General features: G+C 36.6%; 1 protein-coding gene across 1 annotated transcript; it reads right to left on the bottom strand.

The window, feature by feature from the left end:
* Window positions 1–5,138: 5,138 nt before the first annotated feature.
* On the bottom strand, window positions 5,139–8,303 carry LOC147066159 (protein phosphatase 1L). Its single transcript, XM_085955563.1, has 2 exons — window positions 7,175–8,303; window positions 5,139–6,324 (listed from the first exon to the last, which is right to left on the bottom strand). The coding sequence occupies exons 1-2, from the start codon at window positions 8,180–8,182 to the stop codon at window positions 5,935–5,937; spliced, it is 1,398 nt and encodes a 465-aa protein (XP_085811689.1). The 5' UTR covers window positions 8,183–8,303; the 3' UTR covers window positions 5,139–5,934.
* Between the last annotated feature and the right edge of the window lie 18,178 nt (window positions 8,304–26,481).

Genomic DNA, 26,481 nt, shown 5'->3' with positions numbered 1-26,481 from the left:
ATATTTAATAAAGCATTAGCGAGTACTACATATTTTTCTGGTTTGTAGCTCCATCATGATACAGAATAATGGTTTTATAGTAGTCAGAAAGAGGTAGAAAAGGAAGAATAAATTGACTTATTACACTAGAAAGCTAATTTGTAGTAAGCCCACATTCGACTTCAATCCAAACACAGCAATGACCACCAATCGTTTTTGGTTGTAGAGGGTAAAATTATGAATGCCAAGTTTAAAATATGCGCTGGAAACATTAGATTTTGGATATAACAAAACAAATTGTAAGTCCATTGTAAACACATATACATATTCAGTAATTTTGTCAGATTCCTTTTCACCTCTGCCGTATTTTCTCTTTTCTTGCTGAAGAAGCTGTACAAGTCTATCTAAATTATTTGTTTTGTATGCCGTGCATACATCGCATTTATATATTTCTTACACTACTTCTTACACTTACACACATTAATTTCTTAACTCATAATAGTTTTCAATTTAGGTATTCAAATTTATGACTCAAACTCCCATACCTACTATGTTTAAAATGTTTATTTGTCCCTAAGGTCAAAATCGGTGTTTCTAAACTGTTTTACACTTGCGGACTACTGAAAATATCAGAGACGTTTTATGCACCGCTAACTCATAAAGAAAACATTATTTATAATATAATAGCGTACGATCGCAGCTGATTTTGTCACATAAACCATTAATATATTTTAAGAACAAAAATACAATGCTCAAACACTTGCAGGTGCACAGGTTTTGAAGGATTTTATTGAAATTTTTAGCATAGGCAGTTGGACGCCAAAAATTCGCGGACCACCAGAAACTTTCTAAGGACCACTGGTCGAAATTATACATTGGCATAATTAAATATACAACCAAACTTACTGCTTTCCACTTTCTTGGGCCATGGTTAATTAAATTTAATGTAAACCAGAAATAATGATCGAGTTTGATACAAGGCAACATGCGTGGACTTTTTTGTATGACTTTACTGATTGCACAGAATGCCTAGAACAAATGCATGTACCTACCTGGTATGTGATTTTCGCATAAGGGAAACCACCACTTAACCGATTTAAATTATTTCTTCTTCTTCGGCCATATCTGTCCCTTAGTTGGAGCACATGGACACCACGAGGTGCCTCCAAGAATACCAGTCTTCTTGCATCATTCCAGTTCAAACGAGCATCCCGTAGCTCCGCCGTATACACTATGGATAGTATTTAGCGGCCTTCCAAGACGCCGGAATCCGGTTGGCTAGAAGTACAGGCACGCCAGGTTGAAGTTGGCATCCTCAGCATGCGACCGAGCCAGGTCCAAAGTCGCCTCTTCACTCTCAAAGTGATGAGAGGCTGCTTCGAACCACAGTATACGGTTGCTCTGAGCCTTCGTAAGGTGCCATGGTTCGCTACTGTAAAGCAGCACTGTCAGAACACAAGAGTCAAATAGGTGGCATTTGGTTTTGACCAAATACAATTGTGAGCCCCAGACACTCTGCATCGAGTTGAATGTTGCTCCAGCCATTCCCATTCGGATAGCGAACTCTCTCTGCAAAATGCCATCTCCTGTGTTCTGTACCCCCAGGTATTTGAAGCTGTCAACGCTCTCGTTTGTTTTGCCCCTCGCTAATGAGAGGGAAATCTGGATCAGGACAGGTGCTGTTGCATAAAACGTTGGTTTTCTTCGTGTTGATTTTGGCACAATCTTCTACATAATTAATTTGAACAAAAGTAAATCTGTTTCTATTTCGATGCTAATATAAATATCTGTATATGATAATTTTCAAATAATGTAGTCATACTTGGTTCAGAATTTCATTCATTTCCAGTATTTCCACAAGCCACACAAATAGAATATTTCTGAGGCTAATATAACTTTCTTTATTCACCAAACATGGTTCGAAGATACTTTTAATTCTGTAAGTAAATTTGTTGATCACCATTGTGAAAAATTGTTACCTTGAAAGTCAATATTATACTTACGAACATTTATGAAGTGTATATTATTTAAACCTCATAAAATATAAGTTTATGAAATAGGAGTACGGTGAAATGTTTAATTGAAAATATTTTTGCCAATAACAAATATATTATATAATTTAAGACTCATTAAAAGTTTTACAGTAGAACCTCGATATAATAGACTAATGCGGGTGAGTTATATAAAAACACAAACAAAATCCTGCTTATTCGTCTTCGGATGATTTATCCAGACACACCTGTTGTGATGTTATTGTTCTATGTCAACGTGCTTACTTTCGGTAATCCTGCTTTGAAAAAAGAATTAGGTTTGTTTGCACTTTGAAGTCTGCTGTTTTTTTTATAATCAACTCTTTAAAATTACGAAAGCTGGTATAATATAGTTGAATTTCATTACCTGACGAATAGTTAATAATGGTTATCAGATCATCGAGATGCGTTCATATCACTGATAACTTTCTTTTTGGATGTGTTGATTCTTCTTCCTCGCTTCATCATACTTCATCTGCTACTAACCATTGTAAACTTATTGAATAGAGTAATAAATGCATACATTCTCAAACTTCCTGTATAGCTGTGTGAATTAGCGGCCAGCATGCAAATGTCAGTGCTACGAGCAGGACGGCATTATGACTCGAAATTAGAGTGCGAGAGGTATGACGTGATTATCATGCGCAGAACATTGTTTACAAGCGACACTTGGATTTAAACATATATAAAATTAACAGAATATTTTTAACAATTTTTACGTTTGACCGGATATTTTGTGCATTTTGTGCATTATATCGTGGTTCTACTGCATTAATTTTGTATGAATAAGTTGAAAAAATATAGGTACATGGATGATTTTTTTTTCATTTTATTCAAAATCAACTCGTATAACACAAACAGTAAAAAAAAATTTGGCACACTAAACAAGATGAAAATGACTAAATAAATCACATGGGGAGATAAAACTATATCAACTTATACATATTTCTATTCTCATTAAAAACAGACGTTTAATGAAATCTCACAACACTTGTAAGAAATGCACGTCAATAAACGCATGCATACTTATAACTGTAACAATAAAATCAATCAGAAATATTCATATTCAACAGTAATAAATGCTTCAAATTTTGTTAACTGTTGTATGGCTGCTTTAAAAAATATCAATGCGGTAGAATAAGTAATTTTACAAATCTTGAGAAATTTTTGGTTTACCTTGTTCAATATATTCCAGATTACATTCCTTATGGAAAAACGTCAGAATACTTTGAATGCATCCAAGATTTCGATGTTTGTTTGATATTAACAAAGTATGAGAATGATCTCTTAAATTTTCTGTAAAAATATTCAGGTGTTACTTTCAAATACCAAATACAATTAATAAGTTTTTTATAATAAATATTTATTTACAATGCATGGTGACATGATACCCAACCAACAAAATAGATACATAATGAGTAAATAATATAACAACAATAAACGATTAACACAACAATGTACATCAAATTTAATAATTAAAAATACATGAATACAACCTCATACTATTCATGGCAACCCCTTTCCAATAATTTAATAAAGTACCGTTTAAACTTATTATATTGTAGAAGTATTTGTAATTCCAAAGTCACACTACTTTGGGATATATCAATGTTTTGATGTTTTTAGCTGCGCTGGTGGAGACGCCCTTACGAATGAAAGTCGTACAAGTGCACATTCAGTTTGGGCTCCCCTGCATCATGATGATATAAAATCTCATTGGCTGATAACCGGTCCATACCAATTAGTCGGGACACTTCATTGGCTGCATACTGCCTAATATCAGTTGCCCAACCTATCAACGGCCCTGATTGCCTTACGACCTGATAGAAATTGTGCATGTTTCAAACCTATGCGAATTTAGCTAAAAATACATATTATATAGTAAATCAATGGAATATAATACACATATTCGGATTGTAACCTTAAATTAAAGAGGATGCAATGTATAAATTTAATACAAAAACAATTTTAAATCATTTTTGTAGTACGGTGGTAGGCTATTGAAAAGTAGAAGTAGAAGTAGAAAAAGTAAAGCTATAGAATATATTATTTTTTTTACAATATAAATAACCGATAACAAATAAAGCTTTCTAAACATTCATATTTCAGTGACTAGCTGTTTTTATGCAAAATAATAAAATTGTCTCATTGACAATACAATGTGAAAGTTGTTTTTTATTTTGAAAAAAATAATGCAAATGTCCATGAATAGCATAATAGAATACCATTAGTCACGGTCAGAGTGGCATAATATAGTTGGTGTAATTTTATATACATATATATGATATAAAACATGATTCTTTAAATGTATAATATATTATTTATTCCATACATAGTTCTTCTATGGAGTACACCCAAATGACATTGAGTCACAGATGTAATAAAACATTCGTAACATAGATTACTGCCGATCAAACATCACGTTCACTGGTCCACGATAATAATAATTAAATTGAGGTGCAGTCATATTGTGAAATATTAAATTTACACATGAGTATCAAAAGGTAAATGACAATAAGCGAGAAAGTGGATATCAAATATGGTGAATTTCATGGAGATAAATATAAGGCAGGCCTTCGAAATTCAATCTGGATCACGATCGAGTCACTTTAATTCATGATCCGCGATCTAGACTGAGCGTGTAATCAGCAGATTGATGAATCGATTCGATTTTTGACATCAATCTGCTTCAAACATGATCCAGATCGAACGTCTCTAATGCGTGCCTAAAATTTCATATGAAATATGTTACAATACAAAGTTGGCTCATTTTAGTTTTTCAAAATAAAAACTAGCACTGCAATTAATATTAATGGAGTGTGAAGTATCTACATTTAATTTTAACTTCGAGATACGCTGTTGAAAAAAGTGCCTTATGAATTCTACAAGTTTTCGGAATGCATTTAAAAAATGAAAACTGGTTACATTACAATATCACTATAAAATTTATCCCCAGTCTCTGAAGCATTGGTACAGGAATCTTGCGTTTGAAGAAAATCACATGTTGTTTATGTGTATTTGATTCAGAGCAAGGATTTAATGGATTGGGCCAATGGCAAACAACAATTTTTCATAAAAAAAAAGTTTGCTAAAATGCTCCCATAAAAGGAAAAATGGTAATTTTGTTTTATACTTGTTAAAGAAAACCTCTACAATTTAAATAAATATTAGATTCAAGTTAATGCTAACAATTTCATCTCGTAGAATCGTAGATTATAGTAGCATAGTTAGAGGTTCCATTAAATTATCATCTTTGAAGATTGTGTTATTGTAAAATAAATCATCTTGAGAGAACACGTTTCATAATAAATTGATTTCTCAACATTAAAGTTGGTATTGCCAAAGACAAAAATTAAAATCGTGTATGAGTATAGTTACATAAAGATTGTAAATTTATTCACAAGCTATTCTAAAATATTATAATTATTAGTCTGTACGTATAGAGTTAAGTAATAAATATAGAGTTAAAATGATGACTCTGTCAAATTTATATATTATAAAATACATTCAAACACTTCATGCTTTCTGAAATATCAAGGGATACGATACACGGGTATATTGCAAACTATAATAATAATGGACTATTTTAAAGCACAATATCAAAAATACTATAAATATCACAATATCAAAAATACTAAAACACTTCTGTGTGGCCAATTTTTTGCACAGATTTTACTACAAATTGTGTACTGGGCACATCATTTTTTAATTCCAACGGGATATAAAATATACCATTTCATATAAAAAAAGCTCTTTGTAGAAAAAAGATTTCACTTGAACACTTCAAATTTTAGGTGTGGAAGTTAGTTTATTTAAATGTTTATACCACAGTTATATTGTTATGAATTGATATGATAAGGTAACCATTTGTTTATTATAGTTTATTTTATACAAAATACAAATATACGCTTATTCCAATAATAAACTAGAGACTCTTGGTGGATGACACAGCGTATTTTCTATCTTTGAGATTGATTACTATGATGGTGATGTTGTCAACAGAGCCTCTATAATAGGACTGCAAACAAAGACTTTTAGCCCCGTAGTGGGGTTCGTTAAGTCTATCTTTTATGAAACTAACCGCTTCTTCATTACTGAACGTATCCCACAGACCGTCCGAAGCTAGTATAATAAACAATGGCTTGTGATCTGAAAGATCGAAAGTTAATATATCAGGATCGGCAATTACAAATTTGTTATCTTTTAACGGGTAGTCGCCCATCGCTCTGGATGTAGCTAATATTCCAGCAACTCTCCAGACTCCGTTAAAATGAATGAAGCCTCCTGCTTCTTTGATTCGCTTTTGTTCACGCATCTGTAAAAAATAATAAGTTAAAAGAGGTAAAACAACATAACAGAAAGAAATTTGGCAGGTAATAGAAACATACTAAATCAAAGCTGTCTACGATTGGAAGGTAAGTCAGACACTTGAAAGTACATTTAATGTGTATGTTCCAAAATATACTACTAAAGAAATATAGTTTTCATAAAGAATAAGATAAACATGACGCTTAATACCAGTAGATGGTTATTTTATTAACCATTTGCCAGATGTTGACAGATCAAACAGATTTCTAAACGTCTTACTAAACAAAATGAACAAACTCATAAAATATTCATTCATGTCAAAATACTTATTATTACGCAAAATAAAAATATATCACGTATGAAGTGTAGTGCGCGTAGCTGATTATGCAGTGGGTGGCCTTGGACGTGATGATTATTTCACTTTTAGGCAGATATAAATAAAAAATAAATCTGAATCTGAAATCAAATATAAGTGCCAAAAATTTATCTTTCCATTTATTCCAAATAATAAATTCAAAGAAACCCTTTTTCGCCAACGGGGCTGGTCCTAGAACTTCTTTTCCCGTTCTATGATCGATTGTACTGCACAAGAGGCTTGCAATTTAAATGCCCTACAATTGAATTGAGAACTAATTCTTCTCTTGTAGTTTCATTATCGTTTTTTGGCACCTTGATCTGCATAGGGTGCAAGGCCGAACTGCTTTTTGGAGTTTATGTTATGAAAATTAGTAGAACTGTCATATCTTTAAGCTCTATTTCAATAGATGGAGGTGTTTTCAACCTCTTTATATACTAATGTAATTTTTTTTTTAAACTATCAAGGTATAAGATGAGAAGAATGACAAAGAAAATATGACCTGTTGTGGTTTGTGATCAAAGGAAAGTGGAATAGCAGCTCCTTTAAAGTCGCACATGACTCCTCGAGAATCTCCGACGTTTGCGACTGTCAAAATATTGTCTTCAAGAATGGCCAGCAATGCGGTTGTGCCGGCTACATCCATCGTTTTTTTCGCCTCTTCAATCAATAGCTTATCCGCTGCCAGCACTTCATCGGTTAATAGTTTTCCATAGTTAACCTTACCGCACTCAATATAGCTAGCGGTAGGAACGTTAACTCTAGGAGACGACGGTGACGGACGAACTTCTCTGGTTACGGTCTTCGACATGGAAAGTTTTCTCAGAAGTTCTGGATCCGTGACATCTTTCTTCGTGCAGTCGTCCGAAGCACTGATGGCCTTTCGCATACTTTTTTTCCGCTCCACCAACGGGCTAGCTTTCGAATCGACTTTGGCATCAGGCGTATTGAGCACCTGCATGGATTCAATCAGTTCACCGGACATTATTCGTTTAATGTCATAAATCTTTTTGAAAAGAATTTGAATTAAATTGTCTTTGGCGTAGTCTGCCGCAAATTCGCCTCCGTGTCCATCAAACACAGCGAACAATGAAACACCAGTGTGATTAATATTCTCGTTCACGATGAATCGATCTTCCATTTGGGGCCGTCTGCCTTTGAGGGCATAGGCGGCCGAAGATTCCTCTTTCGCTTCCCAGCTCTGTTTATCTGAGTCTTGAAGCTCTAAAAGTTTCATTCGCTGCGTACCCAAAGGCGATCGTCCCACCGCGTATCCCAATCGACTCAGGAGAGCGCGGCTCCAAACGTCAACGGCCTGGATGTACATGAGGAATATAAACATAGCCAAGCTGAAAATAATCACTTCTGACCGCAGTAGGTACAAACGCAATAATTTCCATAAATAACCGACCGGATGGTTCATCGAGACACCAAAAGAAAACCTTGACAACAGCTTCATATGTGACAGATAAGTCTGATAAAACAGCCTGTCTTCGAGTTCGTCTTCCATATCACTACGTAATATCCGTCCAACGCGAAAGGTTAATGGTAAGATAACAAAAATTTATTTGCGTAAATTACTACCAAAACAAGATCGCAGTTGCCCGTATCCAATAATACGTCAAAATCGTAACTGGTTTGCCAGTCAAAAAGACTATTTTTTCCTTAATTCTGTGAATTTCCTGACTTGCACACTCGGCACATCAAAGAGATTGGTATAATTTTATCAACGATATTTTTCTGTTGGCGTTCCATTGTCGAGCCTAAAGTCTACAAATGAAAATTATAGAATGTTTCCATGCTCTGCTACTGACCAAATGAACAAATAAATCAGTCGAGTTTTTAACGTTCAACAATGTAGGTAGGTACCATACTGTATTTGATATCAATATGACGTTTATTGTGCTATTTTGGTGTGGATTTCCATAAAAATTAAGATATTTTTTTAGAAACTATGTAATGCCATTTTATGCAATATTTGTGTTGTCTTTACTCCTCTTTAATATTACTCACATAGGTAACTTTAAAATATTTAGGTGTTTTTCTTCGATTCGAATGAGAGCTGGTAGCCAGATCTTATGGTAGTGACTGACGGAAGAATTTCGACAGCTCGGCGAGTAAAATATCAATGAGTTTTAAATTTAATCGTAATGCCGGCGCTCCATTGGCACGCAAGTCAGATGATTTATAGTCTTCGGAATTTTTTTTTCACATGGAGCAGCCCAGATCTGCGGACTTTTTAATCCGCAGACCAGGCTCGTTGGATTTCAAATATGTTTGATATTTTACTCTCCGAGTTGCGAGTCTTCGTCCGTCGATCTCTATGCAAATTCGATACGCGATAATTTGGACCGAAATAAATCTGGGTAATTGTTTTAAACATTTTCATTGATTAATTTAACAAAATTAACAATTTACACGTTAGAAAATGATAGATTTATCAATTATTTTTTTATTTGTATGGCGTTATTACATAAGGTAAGTCGGGGCAAGATCGTCAACGGGTCTTGTTCGTCCAGTGCTTTTATTTTCTTATTGCAGCGATGTGGGTAAGTGCCGCTTCGTATCCATGTTACCAACATTCATACTCAACGTCCTCCACATTTGCAATGAAGTTAGCTTCAGTCTAGCTACGTGGCAGAGGAGAGAAGTTGTGTCGTGATTCAGCTTTTATTATGTATATGGGGTTAGATCGTCAAATCGTAAAATATCTCGATAATCCAATGCCCAAATAAACTGATTTTTGGTATGTACCTAATTTGCCTATACCGCTTTCTATTTTATTTTTTATTTTTACATGGGCCTTCAATTTTATTATTTTTGACTGCTGACGAACTAACCCCACTAGCTTGGTTAACAGCAGAAAAGTTCGTCACATGTATGACGATTTATACCCGTATTTTTTTTAATATGGGGTTAGTTCGTTCGAGTATACCTACTTAGATGAAATATATTTATTTTTACCAATAAAAACTCAGTTTTAAAAACTTAATAACAATGTCTGGTTTGTTACAGATAAAAAAGCCGTGATTAATGCCTCGAACCTACAAAAGAAAGTCTAACAGAGCCACGTCTTCTACAAAAAAGCAATAATTGAATCATGCTGTTGATGAAGTGTTATCAAAAATAATGAGTGGATATCAAGCATCCAAACTATTTAAAATTCCACGAATGACACTCATGGACCACGTCAATGGAACACATGGGCATAAATCCTCATTGATGGGCAAACCAACTGCTTTATCCCTTGATCTAGAACGGAATTTGGCAGAAAATCTACACGTAATGGAACGAAATGGTTTTGGATTATCGATGAAGGAAGTTATGGAGTTAGTTGGGCATTATGTTTAAATAAATAAAATAAAAACTCCATTTAAAAATGGCATTCCAAAGAGTGATTGGTTTACAGCCTTTGCCAAGCGTAAAAACTATATTCGACGTCAAGCTCTAAAGATTACGAATACTTCACTTCAGCATCATCTAATACTGGAAATATATCTGACATGTTGCCAGACACCGATGAAGAGAATTTTAATGACCCTTTACAAATAGAGGATGCAATTGTAGTACAAGTTGTAAATGATCCTCAAGAAAAAAAATATTGAAGACTGGATTTTAGTCAAGTTTGAAACAAAAAAGACCATCAAACACTTTGTTGGTAAAATTTTGAGTTTCAACAACGAAGACAAACCCGTGGTTAAGTTTACCAGGAGAAAGATTTTATTAAAAAATATGGTCTCGAAAAAGAAACAGTTTTTATATTTCCAGTTATTGACGACATTTCTAATGTTCTCAATGAAGACATAATTTGTACTCTTCCGCAACCTTTAATTTTAAGGAGAGGTGAAATTATGTTTAATTTTAATCTTCAACAATTCAATATTCAATAAAAATTCCATTTACTTATTCATTTATCGAAAATAATATTTTTATATGTAGGTATGCACTTTGCGTTCTTAATTAATTGTCTACCTAATATTTGATGAGAATAATAAACATTATATTTTAAACAATCTTTTAATACTAGATCCGTTTACTTTGTCTAAACATTTGTGATGGGGTTATATCGGCATACATTTAATATGCCGAAGTAACCCCATGGTTGTGAAATAAGATGATAAATGATATTTTATTCTGTGTAATACTTTTAGTATGATACTTTTCTCTACCAATAACCATATTTTGACGATCTAAACCCGTGTGGTTCTCAAGCGTGTTACAATGAAAATAATTCGTCCTGACGAACTAACCCCTAGTGAAGGGGTAAGATCGTAATAAGGGTCATTTTTACGTTTTTTATCAAAATAATGCCATTTAAGCCATACGATACTATACATACAATTACTAATTCCGTAAAATTAATTTAAAGTCAAACTCTTCTGTATGCCGATCTTGCCCCGACTGACCTTATTACAAATTGATTTAATAGGCATTTCCATGTAGGTATCAAGTTATAGCTAACTTTGTAAATCAATGACCGCGATAATAATCTTTGTATATCTGTTCTCACTTAGTTAGTTAATAGCCGAATTATTACATAATTAGTCGTTGATAAAATAATAATCAATACGTCATGATTGATAAAAAGAGAATTATTCGATTGTAAGTTTTCAACCGAAGCACATCGCTCTGTGCTGTGATTCGCATTATTGTAACAATTGTACACATGTATTATTACGCAATTTAAATAAACTCACACCCTTCATAATCACGACAACGACTTCTCATCTCTCCTCGTCACCACATCATTGGCCCTCACATCGACGACCCCCTACATTTGTATTTATGAAATTCATAAAATAAAACCTTAAACTTGTGTTGTTTTCATTGCTATATGATTTTATGCAAGTCTACATATAAATAACACAAACTTATACGATTATCGGAAGACATTACAATAATCGCAACTTTTGACAGCTCGACTTTTTTATTCGTTCGTTGATCAGTAGCAGAGCATAGACAAATCGGACGATTTATTGTCCTCGGACTTTTGGCTCGCCAATGGAGCGCTGGCATAAGGCCTACCGCGCATGGACGATTACATAACCGGCCGGTAGCATTCGGACAATCGTTGGTTTGCTCGCGCATGATCCAAATTATTACCGGCCAGTATGTTTGAGCGCGAATGGCGTGATATAGATCGGAGCCAATGCGCGCGCACTGAAGATATGCTTCCGCACAGAAAAATGGCTGACGCAATATAAGAAACGTCAAAATGGATTTTGTAGAGCTTATATTATATAATATATAGAGGTTTTGTATAGATTATCAAACTATTTTAAAATGTGGGTGTATATATTATTAATTTATGAAGAAAGAAACTGAAAAAAATGGGACTGGTACGGGCATGCAAAGCCAATAGGTACGCATCGATGAACTGTCAAGTCAAATGTGGCGGCTCGATGTATGCGTGCGCTACATACGACCGCGTCACTTGTGCGTGCATGTATGAGTGCACTCTCGGCCGGCCATGACTTGTCATGTGCGGGCTCTCATTTAAAAGCATTGCCAATGGGACCCCAGCCGGTTCGAATCGGTGTAAAATTTTGTGTCTGAACACAGATTTTCAATTCGGCCGTTCGCTCGATCGTCCATGCGCGGGGTTGCATTGCAATACGATGGTTACAACTCCTCGATTGTTGACCGTACGATAGGAAATCGTTCATGCGCGGTAGGCCTAAGACACTGCTTGTCCCATGTTCGATACTGAAGGGTGATAGGTTAGAGCAGCGCTGTCCAACTGACGGCCCGTCAATTTTTTTTGCGGCCCGCAATCTCTACAGCAAATTTTTCATCACATATTGGGGAGAGAATTACCCATCATACATTAAAATATGAAAACATTTCATTATTATACTTTTTATTAAAAATACTTTTTTCAAAAGATTTTGGACTTCAAATCATTTCTATGTTCGGAAGTAGGGTAAGGTAAGTGTTAAATCCCGGTACCTGTGGCTAGCTCGGGATGTTGGTGGGACCCGGGATTCACAATTGGCGCCCCACGTTGGGCGCCAATTGTTAAATACCGGGACCTGTGGCTAGCTCAGGATGTTGGTGGGACCCGGGATTCACAAAAATTAAAAACTAAATTATTATTTTTCTCGAATTTTATTTCTGTCACTCCGAGGTGTGAGAGTCAGATGTCAACCCTTTGCCTCGCTACCATAGACTGACTAGCAGTGTTGCCATCCTCCCCTCACATACTCCTTATTATTAATTAAATACAATAATTCTTACGTGCTAAGTACAAGGTGAATATTTTGACAGTTAATCAAGGAATAATGGACGTACGCACGCCCATTGTTGACTAGGAGGTCAGGTGACATGGTTATACCTAATAATTAATTTTATCTATCGGGAGAGGCCCAATGATCATGGATATGACAAATGTGGTTATACAGGTAATTTGGTGATAGTTTGTATTATTGCGTAAATTCAAATAACCTGCCGTCCAAAAAGTTTCAAGAATAAGTTATAGATGACTATACTATTCTTTGAATTGGAAAAATTATTTTCAAGGTGTTATCAGTTATAAGTTGACGTACACTTGTTTGTATAAAGGCTTGAATTCACTAGGGAACAAATCGTGCAACATGACGTACAACATCTACGTCGATGTGTCGGGAACGAAGCCGCGGAACATGTTTCATGTACAAAATGCGGACATACTACGCAATGCCGCAGAATATTTTGTACATACTTGTCGCCGAAATGCGATAGCCGCCAAAGTAACTCTTATTGCAATATAGTTAGAGCACATTTTTGTCTTTCAGGCCTTGTCATGCGATGATGTCTAGACAAATTTAATTATCCTTTCTACGACAAGCCGTTGGAGCCAGTGGCACTTCACCTTTTTTAATGTATATATTTAATGAAATTGAGAACCTGCACAGAGTTGTTTCGATTATAACCAGAAGATATCATTGTATGATCTTTTTGTAGAATACCCACTCCATAATAAGATAATCTGCTCGCAAATAAGTTATATAATTGTTTGTAAACTTATATCACTTCACAAATGCACGTTTCAAACATTTGAAACTCTACGCACGTCCTGAACTGCAAACATTGTCATCGATTTAAATGTAGTCTGGGCAGTCCATATCGTAAAAATTTGCGAGATTTAATCAAAACAACATTCGCCGAGACCACACGGCGTTACTTTTAGTGAAACAAAATATTTGTAAACACGTCTACACGTGCGTTTTCATACGTTTTCCATCCGTCAGAAATACAAAAAACGTGCACATTTGTTTAAAATACTTAAAAAATTGTATGATTTTTTTATACAAATATTTGCAAACAATTGATATGCAACTTTAAAATGTTTATTTATTTACGAGGAGACTTATCCTAATTTGGAACTTGGCATAACACTTGATGGCGATTCCACAACGTTTTAAGTGTAAGTGAATTGACATGATGTATGCATGTTGAAAGATCTTGACTACACATGCCTACGTAAACGAGTGTAAATTTATAAACTGGTCATTTTATTATAGGTACACGCGAAGTTAAATATCGAAAATATTATGCAATTGAACATAAATAAGACGTAGCCCGACAAATAAGATCTATATAATTTCCTACCCAGATGCCGGAATTTTTTTTTCATTTTACAATATGTAAAAATCCCGTATTTCACAAAAACAGTGAATTTTCAACATAAAAAATTAACCTTTAAAAAATGCTGAACTACTAAAAAAACAATAATCGAAAACTTTTAAATGTTTAGTAACGAACAACGGCATTTTTTTTGAAATGTTAATTATAATATTATATACATCCACGTATTAAAAATATGATGAAAGTTTATTATATATTATTTTTTTCAGAATTCGCTGAATATTTCATGAGTACACACGGAAGTGTTTCGTGGAAAATAATTAAACTTAGAAATGAATAACGGCACCACAATGTCATACGCCGGCGCTATTTCTTATTTTTATTTACTGTTTTTTATATAATAAAATAACACTATCACCAATTTATTTTCTTATCATTAACCTTCCTTGAATATCAATAATTTTCATAGTGAAAACCGCATCGAAATCAATGCAGCGGTTGTCGAGGTATTGATTTACATAGCCACATACAAACAAACAAATTACATACAAACATACATACAAACAAACATACCCATGGTGGCCGCGCGGCATAAGCGTTGGACTACAAAGCCGTGGGTCCCAGGTTCGAATCCTGGGTCTGGCAAATACACATATTGTTTTTCAATTTGTGTGTGTCAGGGTATGGACCTAATAGGTTGAACAAGTGGCTGACATCCACTTCTCGTAAAAAACAAAAATCTGTCAATACAAACCTCTACTCTGTGGAGGCCCATATGATCCTATCAGGATCGGACATGGTCGGAAAAAAATAGAATACAAACATACATACAGCGTAGAGATTGCAATACCTGTATTTCAAAACCGGTATACCGGTATTTTTCGATATCAAAATACCGCTTTTAAAAATCAGACAAAACCGATATATTCGGTATTGAAAGTGGATATAGAAATAAATTAATTAATATAAAAAGTTTAACAGGACTGTAATTTTTCGTCCTTCTGGTCTTCCCCGTTTCGACTTTGGTGGCCGGTGAGACACGTGCAGGTTTGCAAAATACATACCTGTCTACTCCATAAGGTCTATTTTTAGATGTAGGTATCTGAAATTGCGCTCAAATACAATACAATATACATGCTCGAACTCGGTCGTAATGGCGAATATTTATAAATATTATAATAATATAATAGAAATAGTAGGTCTACTATGGTTTATAATAGACTTGCACGTGCCTAATTATTTGATGTGTATCTACTCAATAGTAGCTTATAAAATAATAGAGAAATATATTTTTTTAACAAAAAAATGAGCAATGAACTGATTTTATTTCTTATAGTTATGTGATAAAAGTAAAGAAGTTACTAAGTGTAAAAAGTGTAATAAAACATTACGAGGAATTACCAGTGGCGCGCACACACGCAAGAACACTACTTCGTAAAATAAATTTATTGAAAGATCATTCGAAGAAGTGCCAATAGTTCAACTACGTTGGTACTATATAGGTATTTTGTAAACATCAGTATATCTCCCATATCTTGCCTTAGGTAGGTGTTTTAAAAGTTAAATACAAATGTCCCTCTGAGGCGGACGAAATCGGTCCTAATCTATTGATTAAAAGTGGAATAAGTACTACAAAAAAATTGCGTTTTATTAAATAAAAGCAACAATACAATGCAGTTCCACCATGAATTGACAGTTAACAAAATAAAAGAAAATACATACTTATATGTAAGTATTTATTTATATATTTTCGATATAACATATTCATATTTAATTATTTTGATCTATTTTTATTGGTTTATGGTTTTTATATTTTTCACGAATACCGTTATTCAATTGGAAATACCGAAATACCGGTATTGATATTTTCGATCGGTATTCTCTCACACAGCCCTATAGGTGAAACTGAGAACCTATTTTTTAGAATTTGGTTATAAAATTTAAACTTACTTGCGTATCCAAATTATCCATGCTGCTGGAAGTTGTCGCTCCTCTAATTCAAAACTTCTTTGATTCATAGGCAAACCATGAACTTGATTTCAAATCATCCCGTCAGCTACCGGTGGTTTTGGTTCGCGAACTAACTGCGAGCGAAGGGTATGTAATTTCGCCTCTACTTCCTTTCTTGGCAATCTCAACGCTTTGCTAATGTCCTCCCACGCGTCGTTTTTCTTTATTTTGTTTTTGTAGTCATGGTTTGACGTGTCCCATAACAATGTGTGGCGTTGGTACAGTTCTAGGAGTTTAAGAATAATCTCATTTCCCCACACTACTGCCATGTTGAGTGACATGATGCGCACCTGTGTATACTTGACAAAATCTGAAGCAGAACTAGCGTCACTGACGGGCGGGAATCTATGCGCTCGCTCGTGGAACGTACACATGCAATATGTCGCGGATCACGTAGAAAAGCTTCGCTATGTTGCGTACAACGTACGGAACAGTTCGCAACGTTGGGGCGGCTCGTAGACTCAATGCTGCGCGCCATATTGCGAGACATTTTGTCCCCTAGTGAGTACAAGGTACAAGCGAAGCGACATCGTGAAACATGTCTCGCGTCACGTAGAAAAGCCGCATATGTTGCGTGCAACGATGGGTGACAGAGCGCAACGTTGCGCCGGCACGTAGACTCAATGTTGGGCGTCATGTTGCGATACATTTTGTCCCCTAGTGAATCCAAGCCTTTAACGCTTTTCGGAGAATTGACACATTTTTCAAATAAAATCTTTCTTTTTTCAACATTTTAGCTGTATCAAGGTAGTATTCATACTATTTATGTTTTTATAATGGTTTTTAATAGTACATAGCCTATTATATTATTTTCCCATTAATACGGTTTTCTTATTATTTAGTGAATTTAAACTTTACAGGCTTACAAATGTCGTAGAAATTTTTGGAGATTTGTCATTTTTAGACAGTTCATTTTTAGGCCACTATTAAGTGTTTTAAAAATGAATAAACCAGTGATAAAATTACAAAAATTATTTTATATTGTCTTACGGGTGTTTAATTATGTTTTAAAAAATAATTCCGGGTTATATTATAGACTATCACCAAATTACCTACCACATTTGATTGCACGTAAATGAAGAAAGAGAAGTGAAGGTGACGACAAATGTTAAAGAACGTATTCATTTGTTGATATACAAAAAGCGGCAGACCTGGTGAGGGATCAAAAATTTACATTATATAAAGCGGCAAAAGCCAACAATTTATTTCTAAGAACGAGGGACAAGACAGAAATTCAACGAAGAATTTTTCAAAAATAGGAAGGCCTTTTCCATTGACTGTAGAAAATGAACAAAAATTGGTCACATATATAAACAATATGCGGTGTTGGTCTTCGGATTGACCGTTTTAGAGATAAGGGAGATGGCTCATAAAATTGCCAAGTCTGTGGGTCGCGATACTTTATTAAGACGGGAAATTGATTCAGCCAGTAAGTGGTGGTGGAGTCAATTTTAAGCTAGATTATAGTTTATCAGTGCGTGTGCCTGTGAAAAAGAAAAGATATTCTTCGGCAAAATGCCTAACTTCAGTTGGAGAGAAACAACCAGATGTAGCTGTAGAAGAACGAGTAGTTGTGGTAAAACAACATGGATGCTCTCGAGTTTCTTCACTTCCTCCGCAAGCGACTCCAAAAAACCAATCACAACAAAATGACGACGAATGGATTTGTGGAATATCTGAGAAATCAAATTCTCACGACACTAAGTAAATGGAGGGAAATGGATTGAATGTTCTTTCTGTATGGGAATATATCATGAAAAATGTCAAACTGGTGCCATTGACAACGTATTTATGTGCGATTTTGTGCAAATTATGATGCTGCATTAAAAATAGGTAGATAGGTAGTCAAATCTTCAAAAGAACTCAAAATCATACAATATCACCAAATTAAATACCCACCATCACCAAATTACTTATAAGTACTGTTCTTAACTACTTAAACTATAAAAAATCGTGTATTTCCCTGGCTTTTGTGTAATATGTATTTCTTGTAAAGATTTAATTATATATTAGTTAGTTATGTATTAGTTTAAAAATAAAGAAAACTAACAGCTATCCCTGTGTACTTTCATAAAATATCAATATTATCTATCAATATTCTTATCAAGAGTATTTTCCACAGTATTATTAGTTATGTATTATGTATTAGTTAGTTCAACGGCTGGTCGGCCCCAAGTGGACACATTGACGCCAGTAGATGTGCTCATAGCAAAAGTTGGGAAATGACAAACTGCCAGCAAGTCCCATCTGCTGGCCTCCCCGCGGCGACCTCCGGACAATGCAGCGTGAGCTGTAGCTAACAGCAGGGGGCGAAGGGCGAGTGACCGGCGCCATAAAACTGGCCTTCTGGCTAAAGGAAGGATATCCCCGACAGAAAAACCTGGTCGAGCCGACCTTCAGGGCTCTCGTGGCTCATGCCTCGGGAGCGCTGGGCTAATCACCTTGCCTCATTAAACGAAACAGATTAACAAAACACCTACACAGCAGCCTCGGATGACAACCGGCTCTGTAAACCGACGACCTTGCATGGAAATGGACAATGAAACAGGTAGAGTAATCCTCTCTAACAACTCGAGTATGCGCATTGGGACATATAATGTTCGCACCCTGCGTACCCCCGGAAAGGACCTGCACGCCACACGCATCATGCACACCTTCGGTGTGGACATCTTAGGCCTGAGCAAAGTGCGCTGGAAAGGAGCCGGGAGATAGTTGATTGAGGGTTAATCTATTGTCTACTCAGGTCAGGAGCAATACCATCGCCAGGGAGTGGCAGTATTGATGTCAAAGAGAGCGGCCCGTTGCCTCGTGAAATGGGAACCAATCTCGGAGAGACTGATACGTGCCTCCTTCAAGACGCCTGGTAGCTTCTTGACCGTCTTTCACTGCTACGCCCCCACTGAGGATGCCGACGCGCAGATAAATGATGCTTTTTACGATTCTCTCCACGCGGCAGTCTCCGCCATCCCCCGAAGAGACCGCGTGATTGTAATGGGGGATTATAATGCGAAAGTAGGAGCAGTCCCGGTGCTTGGCCCCACGGTGATGGGACGACACGGCCTCGGTGACCCCAACGATAATGGTGAGCGGCTCGTAAAATTCGCCACTCTGAACGAGCTCGCAATCGGAGGCACTGTTTTTCCCCACAAAGACATTCACAAATATACGTGGACGTCTCCTTATGGACGCACGAGGACGCAGATTGACCACTTCTTGTACAGCTTGAAGCACCAAAAGGCACTTCTCGACGTGCGAACTTACACAGGCGCCGACATCCATAACGATCATGAGTTACTTATTGGAAATATCCGAGTAAAACTCAGTCGCCAGGCGAGGCCTCCAAAGCGCGAACGAATTGAGGTTGAGAAGCTCCGACGCCGAAGAATTCGGATCGACTTCGAAACTGCTGTACGAGATAGTGTAGATAGTATCTACGAGCGGCACAAATCTGAATCCAACCTAATTGAGGCGGACTGGAGCCTCATAAAGAGTGCGATTGTGTCGTCGGCTCGTACCGTCCTTGGTACCAGAAGGAGTGAGCAGCCAAAGTGGATGTCTGACGAAACGTGGGTTGAAATTGGTGAACGAGCCAGGCTGAAAGCCCTGAGAGACGAGGAGGCAGACCCCGACCAAACCGAGGACCGCCGGACTGACTACCAGACCCAAGACTGGGTAGTTAAACGATCCGTGCGGTTGGACAAGTGCAATTTTATGAACCGGCAAATTGAAGCGGCAGCAGTGACGTCCCATGGGGGTAGGCAGATTGAGCGTCGCTTGGGGGCGGCAGTCACTCGAAGGGCGACAAATCGTGGAGAATCATTTGGTATAATATATAGTAATAGGCACCGAAACTTAGCAATAATGAAAATATTATCTTTCCACTAAAAAAATCAGCTCAGTGGTTGGCAACAAAATGTATTAATTAACATAAAGGGTTTAATAGTAAAGCTGTCAGGTGTATCTTTTAAGGACCTCGGACTCTGGTGGTTTGTGTAGTGTCTAACTTAGTTATATTATATTTATGCGCTTTTTATATCTAAATTTAATTAAATAGTATGTTTTAGTGGTATTATTCTGTTATTAATGTATACATACAACACATTTTTTAGATATTGGAGTCATAAAAGTATGGTAAAAAATACTGCATAAAAAATTTTGGCGCTGCCTAGGGGCGGCATTTTGTCTAGGGACGTTACTGAGCGGCAGAGGAGGCAGCAAGCAGAAATGACACCAGGAAACTCTTCCGAATCACCCGTGAAGTCTGCGGCAGGCGACCACCGACTCCCGAAGCCATTCGTGGTCTCAGTGGAGCAATAGAGTCTGACGCAGAATGCGTCAAGAAGATTTGGAAGAATCATTTCTGCAGAGTGCTGAACCGCCCACTCCCTTTGGATCCCTTTGACATATCTGCGGAAGCTTTACTTTTGGACATTCCCCGAGCGACCGACATTTCCCACGCACACCGAGATAAAATCGGCTGTGAAAAGGCTCAAGAACGGAAAAGCACCGGGGGGAGACGGGATTCATCCTGAATTCATCAAGTACAGCTTGAGCGCAGTCCTGCCCTCAATGTTTCATCTGATGACAAAGGTGTGGGAAGAAGAGCGCTGCCCAAGGGACTGGGTGAACGGAGAAATCATCACACCTCTTAAAAAAGGTGACCCTCTAAGCTGCAACAATTACCGAGGCATTACGCTACTCAGTGTTCCGGGAAAGATTTTGGCAAACATCATTTTGATGAGAATAAGGGACCCAATAATGCACGTCCTCAGGAAAAACCAAGCCGGGTTTCTACCTGGTCGAGCATGTGCATACCAAATCCACAACCTTCGATGTCTTCTCCAGCAGAGCCATGAGCTGAACAGTCCAATGGCTTGCTGCTTTGTGGATTATGAGAAGGCTTTCGACAGTCCGCACCGTCCCTCCCTCTGGATGATACTGGGAGCATACGGGATCCCTCCCAAGATCATTGCCATAATCAAAAGCCTGCACGGGAATAGCGAATGCTGTGTCAGAATTGGAGACACTGTCACGGAATGGTTCGGGGTCACGACCGGAGTCAGACAAGGCTGTGTTCTTGCACCGTTTCTCTTTATCATTCTCTTTGACGTAGTACGGAAGTCAATACCACCCGACCGAGGCATACAAGTTACCCCCACGGTGAAGCTATGCGACCTGGAATACGCCGATGATGCTGTCCTATTCGACAACTCAATCAAGGGCATTCAAGAGACAATCGACAGGTTGCATAACAACACTCCTCTCGCGTTGGTTTGAAAATCAACGCGAAGAAAACCAACGTCTTGCGAGATTTCCCTCTGATTAGCGATGGACAAAACATCGAGAGCATCGACAGCTTCAAGTACCTGGGGGTACACATCACGGGAGATGGCATTTTGCAGAAAGAGCTCGCTATCCGAATGGGAATGGCTGGAGCAACATTCAACTCGATGCGAAATGTCTGGGACTCACGATTGTACTCGGTCAAAACCAAATGCCGCCTATTCGATGCTTGCATTCTGACGGTGCTGCTTTACGGTAGCGAATCATGGCACCTTACGAAGGCTCAGAGCAACCGTTTACTGAGCTTCGAAAACAGATGTTTGCGACGAATACTGGGTGTGCAGTGGTATGACTTTAGGAGCAACGAGGAGATAAAAGAACGCACCAAGCAGCCTCTCATCACGCTAAAAGTGAAGAGGCGACGTTGGACCTGGCTCGGCCACGTGCTGCGGATGCCAGAAGAGAACTTTAACCTGGCTTGCCTGTTCTTCAAGCCGACCGGATTCCGGCGACCTGGAAGGCCGCTAAATACAATCTACAGAGTGTATATGGCGGAGCTACGGGATGCTGGTTTGACCTGGAACGAAGCAAGAAGACTGGCGAGCGACAGAGATTCTTGGAGGCGCCGCGTGGTGTCCATATGCTCCAGTTAAGGGGCGGATATGGCCAAAGAAGATAATATTTCGATGTCTTTTATTTTACTATAAAAAAAAAATAAGATTGTAAATGGAGCTTTTTTAATAATTATCACCAAATAACCTTACTTTACCCTACATAATATCTGCGAGTGTGCCTTCTGACATGAAATACATTAAATCAAAATATAGAAACAGCTTGAAGGACTCCACGCTTGAAAAAATAGTTAGACTTGCCACAACAATTATTATTAATGTTGATATTGACATAAAAGAAATTGTTGCTCAACAACTAAGGCCACAATGTTCACACTAAATAACTTATAAGTACCTACCAACGGAGGAGTCCAATCTATTTGCTACCTACGTGTATAATCTTTGTTTTGTAATTAATTTAATATGATGAATAAATTTTTTTACAAAAAAAATTAAATAACTTAATACGAGGGTGGGTCAATAATTCCTTAGAAAAAAGCATTAAAACAGTTTTTATTTTTGTATTTTTTTTTTATTTCTCAACATAATCTCCTTGGAGCTCAATACACTTGGTTAGACGTTTCTCAATTTTTTTTAAACCGTCAGAAAAATAAGTTTTCGGAAGGTCCTCAAAATAAGCATTTGTCCGATCGATGACTTCTTCATTTGAAAAAAAACGTTGTCCACTTAGCCATTTTTTTAAGTTTGGGAAAAGGAAAAAGTCACTGGGGGCTAAATCTGGCGAATACGGTGGGTGGTCGACCAATTCGAACTTCAATTCTTCAATTTTAGCCATTGATCGTAAACATGTGTGAACACGGGCATTGTCCTGATGAAAGAGGATTTTTTTCCTGTTTAAATGAGGCCGTTTTTCTTCAATTTCGTTTTTTAGCTGGTCCAATAAAGATGCATAATAATCCCCTGTTATTGTTTTTCCTTTTTCCAAATAGTCAACGAAAATAATTCCACGTGCATCCCAAAATACAGTAGCCATAACCTTACCAGCTGATTTTACGGTTTTCGCCTTCTTTGGACATGGTTCGCCTTTCGCAATCCACTGCTTTGACTGTTCTTTCGTCTCGGGAGTATAGTGGTGTATCCATGTTTCATCTACAGTCACAAAGCGACGAAAAAATTCATCCGGATTGCGTTGCATGAGCGACAACAGGGCTTTAGAGGCCACCACCCTATTGCGTTTATTGTCGACTGTGAGCAAACGCGGCACCCATCTTGCAGAAACTTTTTTCATGCCCAATTTGTCATGTAAAATAGAAATGACGCTACCTTTTGAGATCCCTGTAACCTCAATTATCTCACTCAACTTTAATCTTCAGTCACTTAACACCATATCGTGGATTTTATTGATCATTTCTGGTGTAGTCACCTCTACAGGACGTCCTGAGCGTGGTTCATCCTTTGTTGATGTACGACCACGTTTAAATTCATTTAACAAGTTATAAATAGTTGCAAGTGAAGAAGCAGATATGCCGTGAACTAAATCCAACTCATTTTTTATTTCCTTTGCTGTTAACCCTTTTACATTAAAATGTTTAATAACAGCTCTAAACTCAATTTTCTCCATTTTTGTAAACAAGCAATTTTTTTTTAAATGTACGAAAATAAAAAACAACAACCCGACCAATCTGATTGAAACTTCGCAGCATACTGAATCGGTAGTGCCGCTGCATGAAAACAAACCGCTTACAGTACTAGTCGCGCCACCTGTCGGCTTTTCTAAGGACTTATTGACCCACCCTCGTAGTAAGTAGGTATTATTGTATTTATTATTTCTAATTATGTGTTATTTTTTGTAGGTATACAAAAATAACTTTTAAATTGACATTAACTGACTTTTCATTTACCTATCCTCTTTGGCCGAAATGTTTGCTAAAGAAAAAATGGTCCGCGGCCTAAAAGTTGGACAGCGTGGGTTAGAGCAGTGTTTCCCAAACTTTCAACATCTGTGTACCCCGTCTATAATTTTCGTAAAGATCTACCATCGTAAGTTGGCAGCCGGTCGAATTTGAAACTAAAATTGTCTATCGAGGATAAATTTGTTACAAATGCCATTTAATTTTACAACATGTTTCTCGAATTATGGATTGCATAATATTTGTACAGAAATCTACTACCAATAAAAAATTATAAATTACCATTTTTTTGTTAGTTATGGTAATATTCTCAATGTCATACTAGCGCCCTCGCTGAAATGCCAATTTATGATGGTAGATCTATAACACTGAGTACCCCTCATAAAAAATGCATATACTTTAATAACAAATCCTTTTTAGTACCTACATAAACAAAATAATAATAAACGAAAAATAAAATATAAATAAAATTTATGTTATATGAAGCGTCTAGTTTCAAAAGCCCCTAAAACGACTTTTGACAGTTCTGAGAAAAATGAGAAAAAGTCATATCTATTGAATGCGTGAACTTTATGTATTTATTATTTGATAATATTTAGTATCCATTACTCACTTTTTGCATATTTTACTGAGAGAATATATTAGAAATCAAATGATTTTCATTTTAGGGGACTTTGAAACTCAACTACCGTTTTAGGGGCTTTTGAAATTAAGATGTATGATTTTAGGGGGTAATGCATGGAGGGGCGCATGAGGAAATTGCAAAAGGCGTCCTGTGGTTATATTTCTTGGAGAAAAAATAAATATGTTTTGTACAAATTAAAAAAATATTTATTCGAAGTAGGTAACTAAAATTAACAATATAAATAATTATGTTAACGATATAGAATTTACTATTGTATACATATATATTATATAATTAAAAATATTACAAATAATAATGAAATATAACAGTAGTCTATACTTATATATAAAAATGAATGTTTGTTTGTCCCGTATGCGTTCCTATACAATTCATCCGATTGCGATGAAACTTTGGTGAGTTATTATGTGCACACCCGCAAAGGTTTGCGAAACATTCATTATAACATTCATTATAATCAACGAGAAGGATGACATTGTTTATATGCTGAGACGACAGATCATCATAATTTGGTTCCCTGCTTGTTAATTTTAGTCTGAGATGCGGTTCCACATCCAAAAACTTCTCCTTTTTTTCACTTAATGTCTACAAATGCTAAAAAAAGTAACTTCACATAGATATGAAGTTCGAAAAGGCAAGTTGTATTTCAGGACTTTCTCTGTTAAAACTGGATACACATGTTGCATTTGCAACCAGAATGATGTTAAAGTACACTCCTTATATTTATTTTTCAGAATCCGTCTGAAGCTAATTCCAACAATTCCTCTCCTTCCGCATGCGATAAACCTTCAAGCATGGATATTGTATTAATGTTGAACGGATATCTTATTCATTCAATATTTTTGTTTAAATCGGGAAAATAGTTTTACAGGCCCACTTGTAAATTCTCTAAATGCTGTGTTTTACATCTCAGAGTATCAGCATCAATTTTACCAGCCGAACTTGATATAAACTCATGAAGAGAGGGAAACGAGTCCACTTCTCTATTACCAACTCCCGGTGCAGTGCGTGCCCCCATCAAACTCTTCCCGTACCCCAGGGGGTACACGTACCACTTTGGGAAACACTGGGTTAGATTAATAAAACGTAAATTACCATGTTCACTACTAAGCGATACATATGGATCTCCGAAGCCCATTTTCAAGGAATAGTGAATAGCCATTCGGCAAACACACTGAGTTCTTGCACAAATATACAAAAGATTTTTTGTCCTGCCGTAAGATCAGAGACCCACGATTTCACGGAGGACTGGCCTATAAACTCGGCTACCGTGAGTTCAATCCTTATGACTATCTGAAAGAATATGTGACAAATAAAAAAAACTTATTTATGGAAATTGACCTATAAAAAAAATTTAAAATTAAAGAATGAATTGATAGTCTGAACAAGTTGTTTGCCTTAGATTTCTAGTACGGATTTGTATGGTAGTGAAGAGAATAACAGTGATGTCCCTAGATAAAATGCCGCTCCTAGGCAGCACCAAAATGCCACCCCATTTTTATACAGTATTTTTATCATCCTTTCACAAGTTCAATATCTAAGAAATGTGTTGTATGGATACATTACTAACAAAATATCAGACTGTAATTATTCGCAAATCTGCACCTGTCACTTCTGGTCACCAAGGATGTCGAAGGGCAACGGAAGTAAACTAGATATCGCGACCCGACAAAACTAGTGAGCTAATTTTTTTATTGAAAGATATTTTTGTTATTTATATATACTAGCTGAGCAAGCTGGCTCTCGCCAGTCTGTCTCGCTAGATCTTGCAGACAGCTTTTCTTCATAATGACTTGGTGTTGGATTTTAATATAATTGTAAAGCA

Source organism: Rhyacophila brunnea, unplaced genomic scaffold (assembly GCF_057557595.1).
Source record: "Rhyacophila brunnea isolate RB1 unplaced genomic scaffold, BYU_Rbru_1.0 scaffold_5, whole genome shotgun sequence".
Classification (NCBI taxonomy): domain Eukaryota; kingdom Metazoa; phylum Arthropoda; class Insecta; order Trichoptera; family Rhyacophilidae; genus Rhyacophila; species Rhyacophila brunnea.
Note: the sequence above shows the minus strand (reverse complement) of the source record. Positions and strands in the feature narration are given on the sequence as shown.

What these genes read in the sequence shown, in the direction of transcription:
- LOC147066159 (XM_085955563.1), bottom strand. Translation starts at nt 8,182, where the DNA reads ATGGAAGACGAACTCGAAGACAGGCTGTTTTATCAGACTTATCTGTCA. An exon ending in TTGATCACAAACCACAACAG is followed by an intron (nt 6,325 to 7,174) that starts GTCATATTTTCT and finishes TATTTTTTACAG; the next exon opens with ATGCGTGAACAAAAGCGAAT.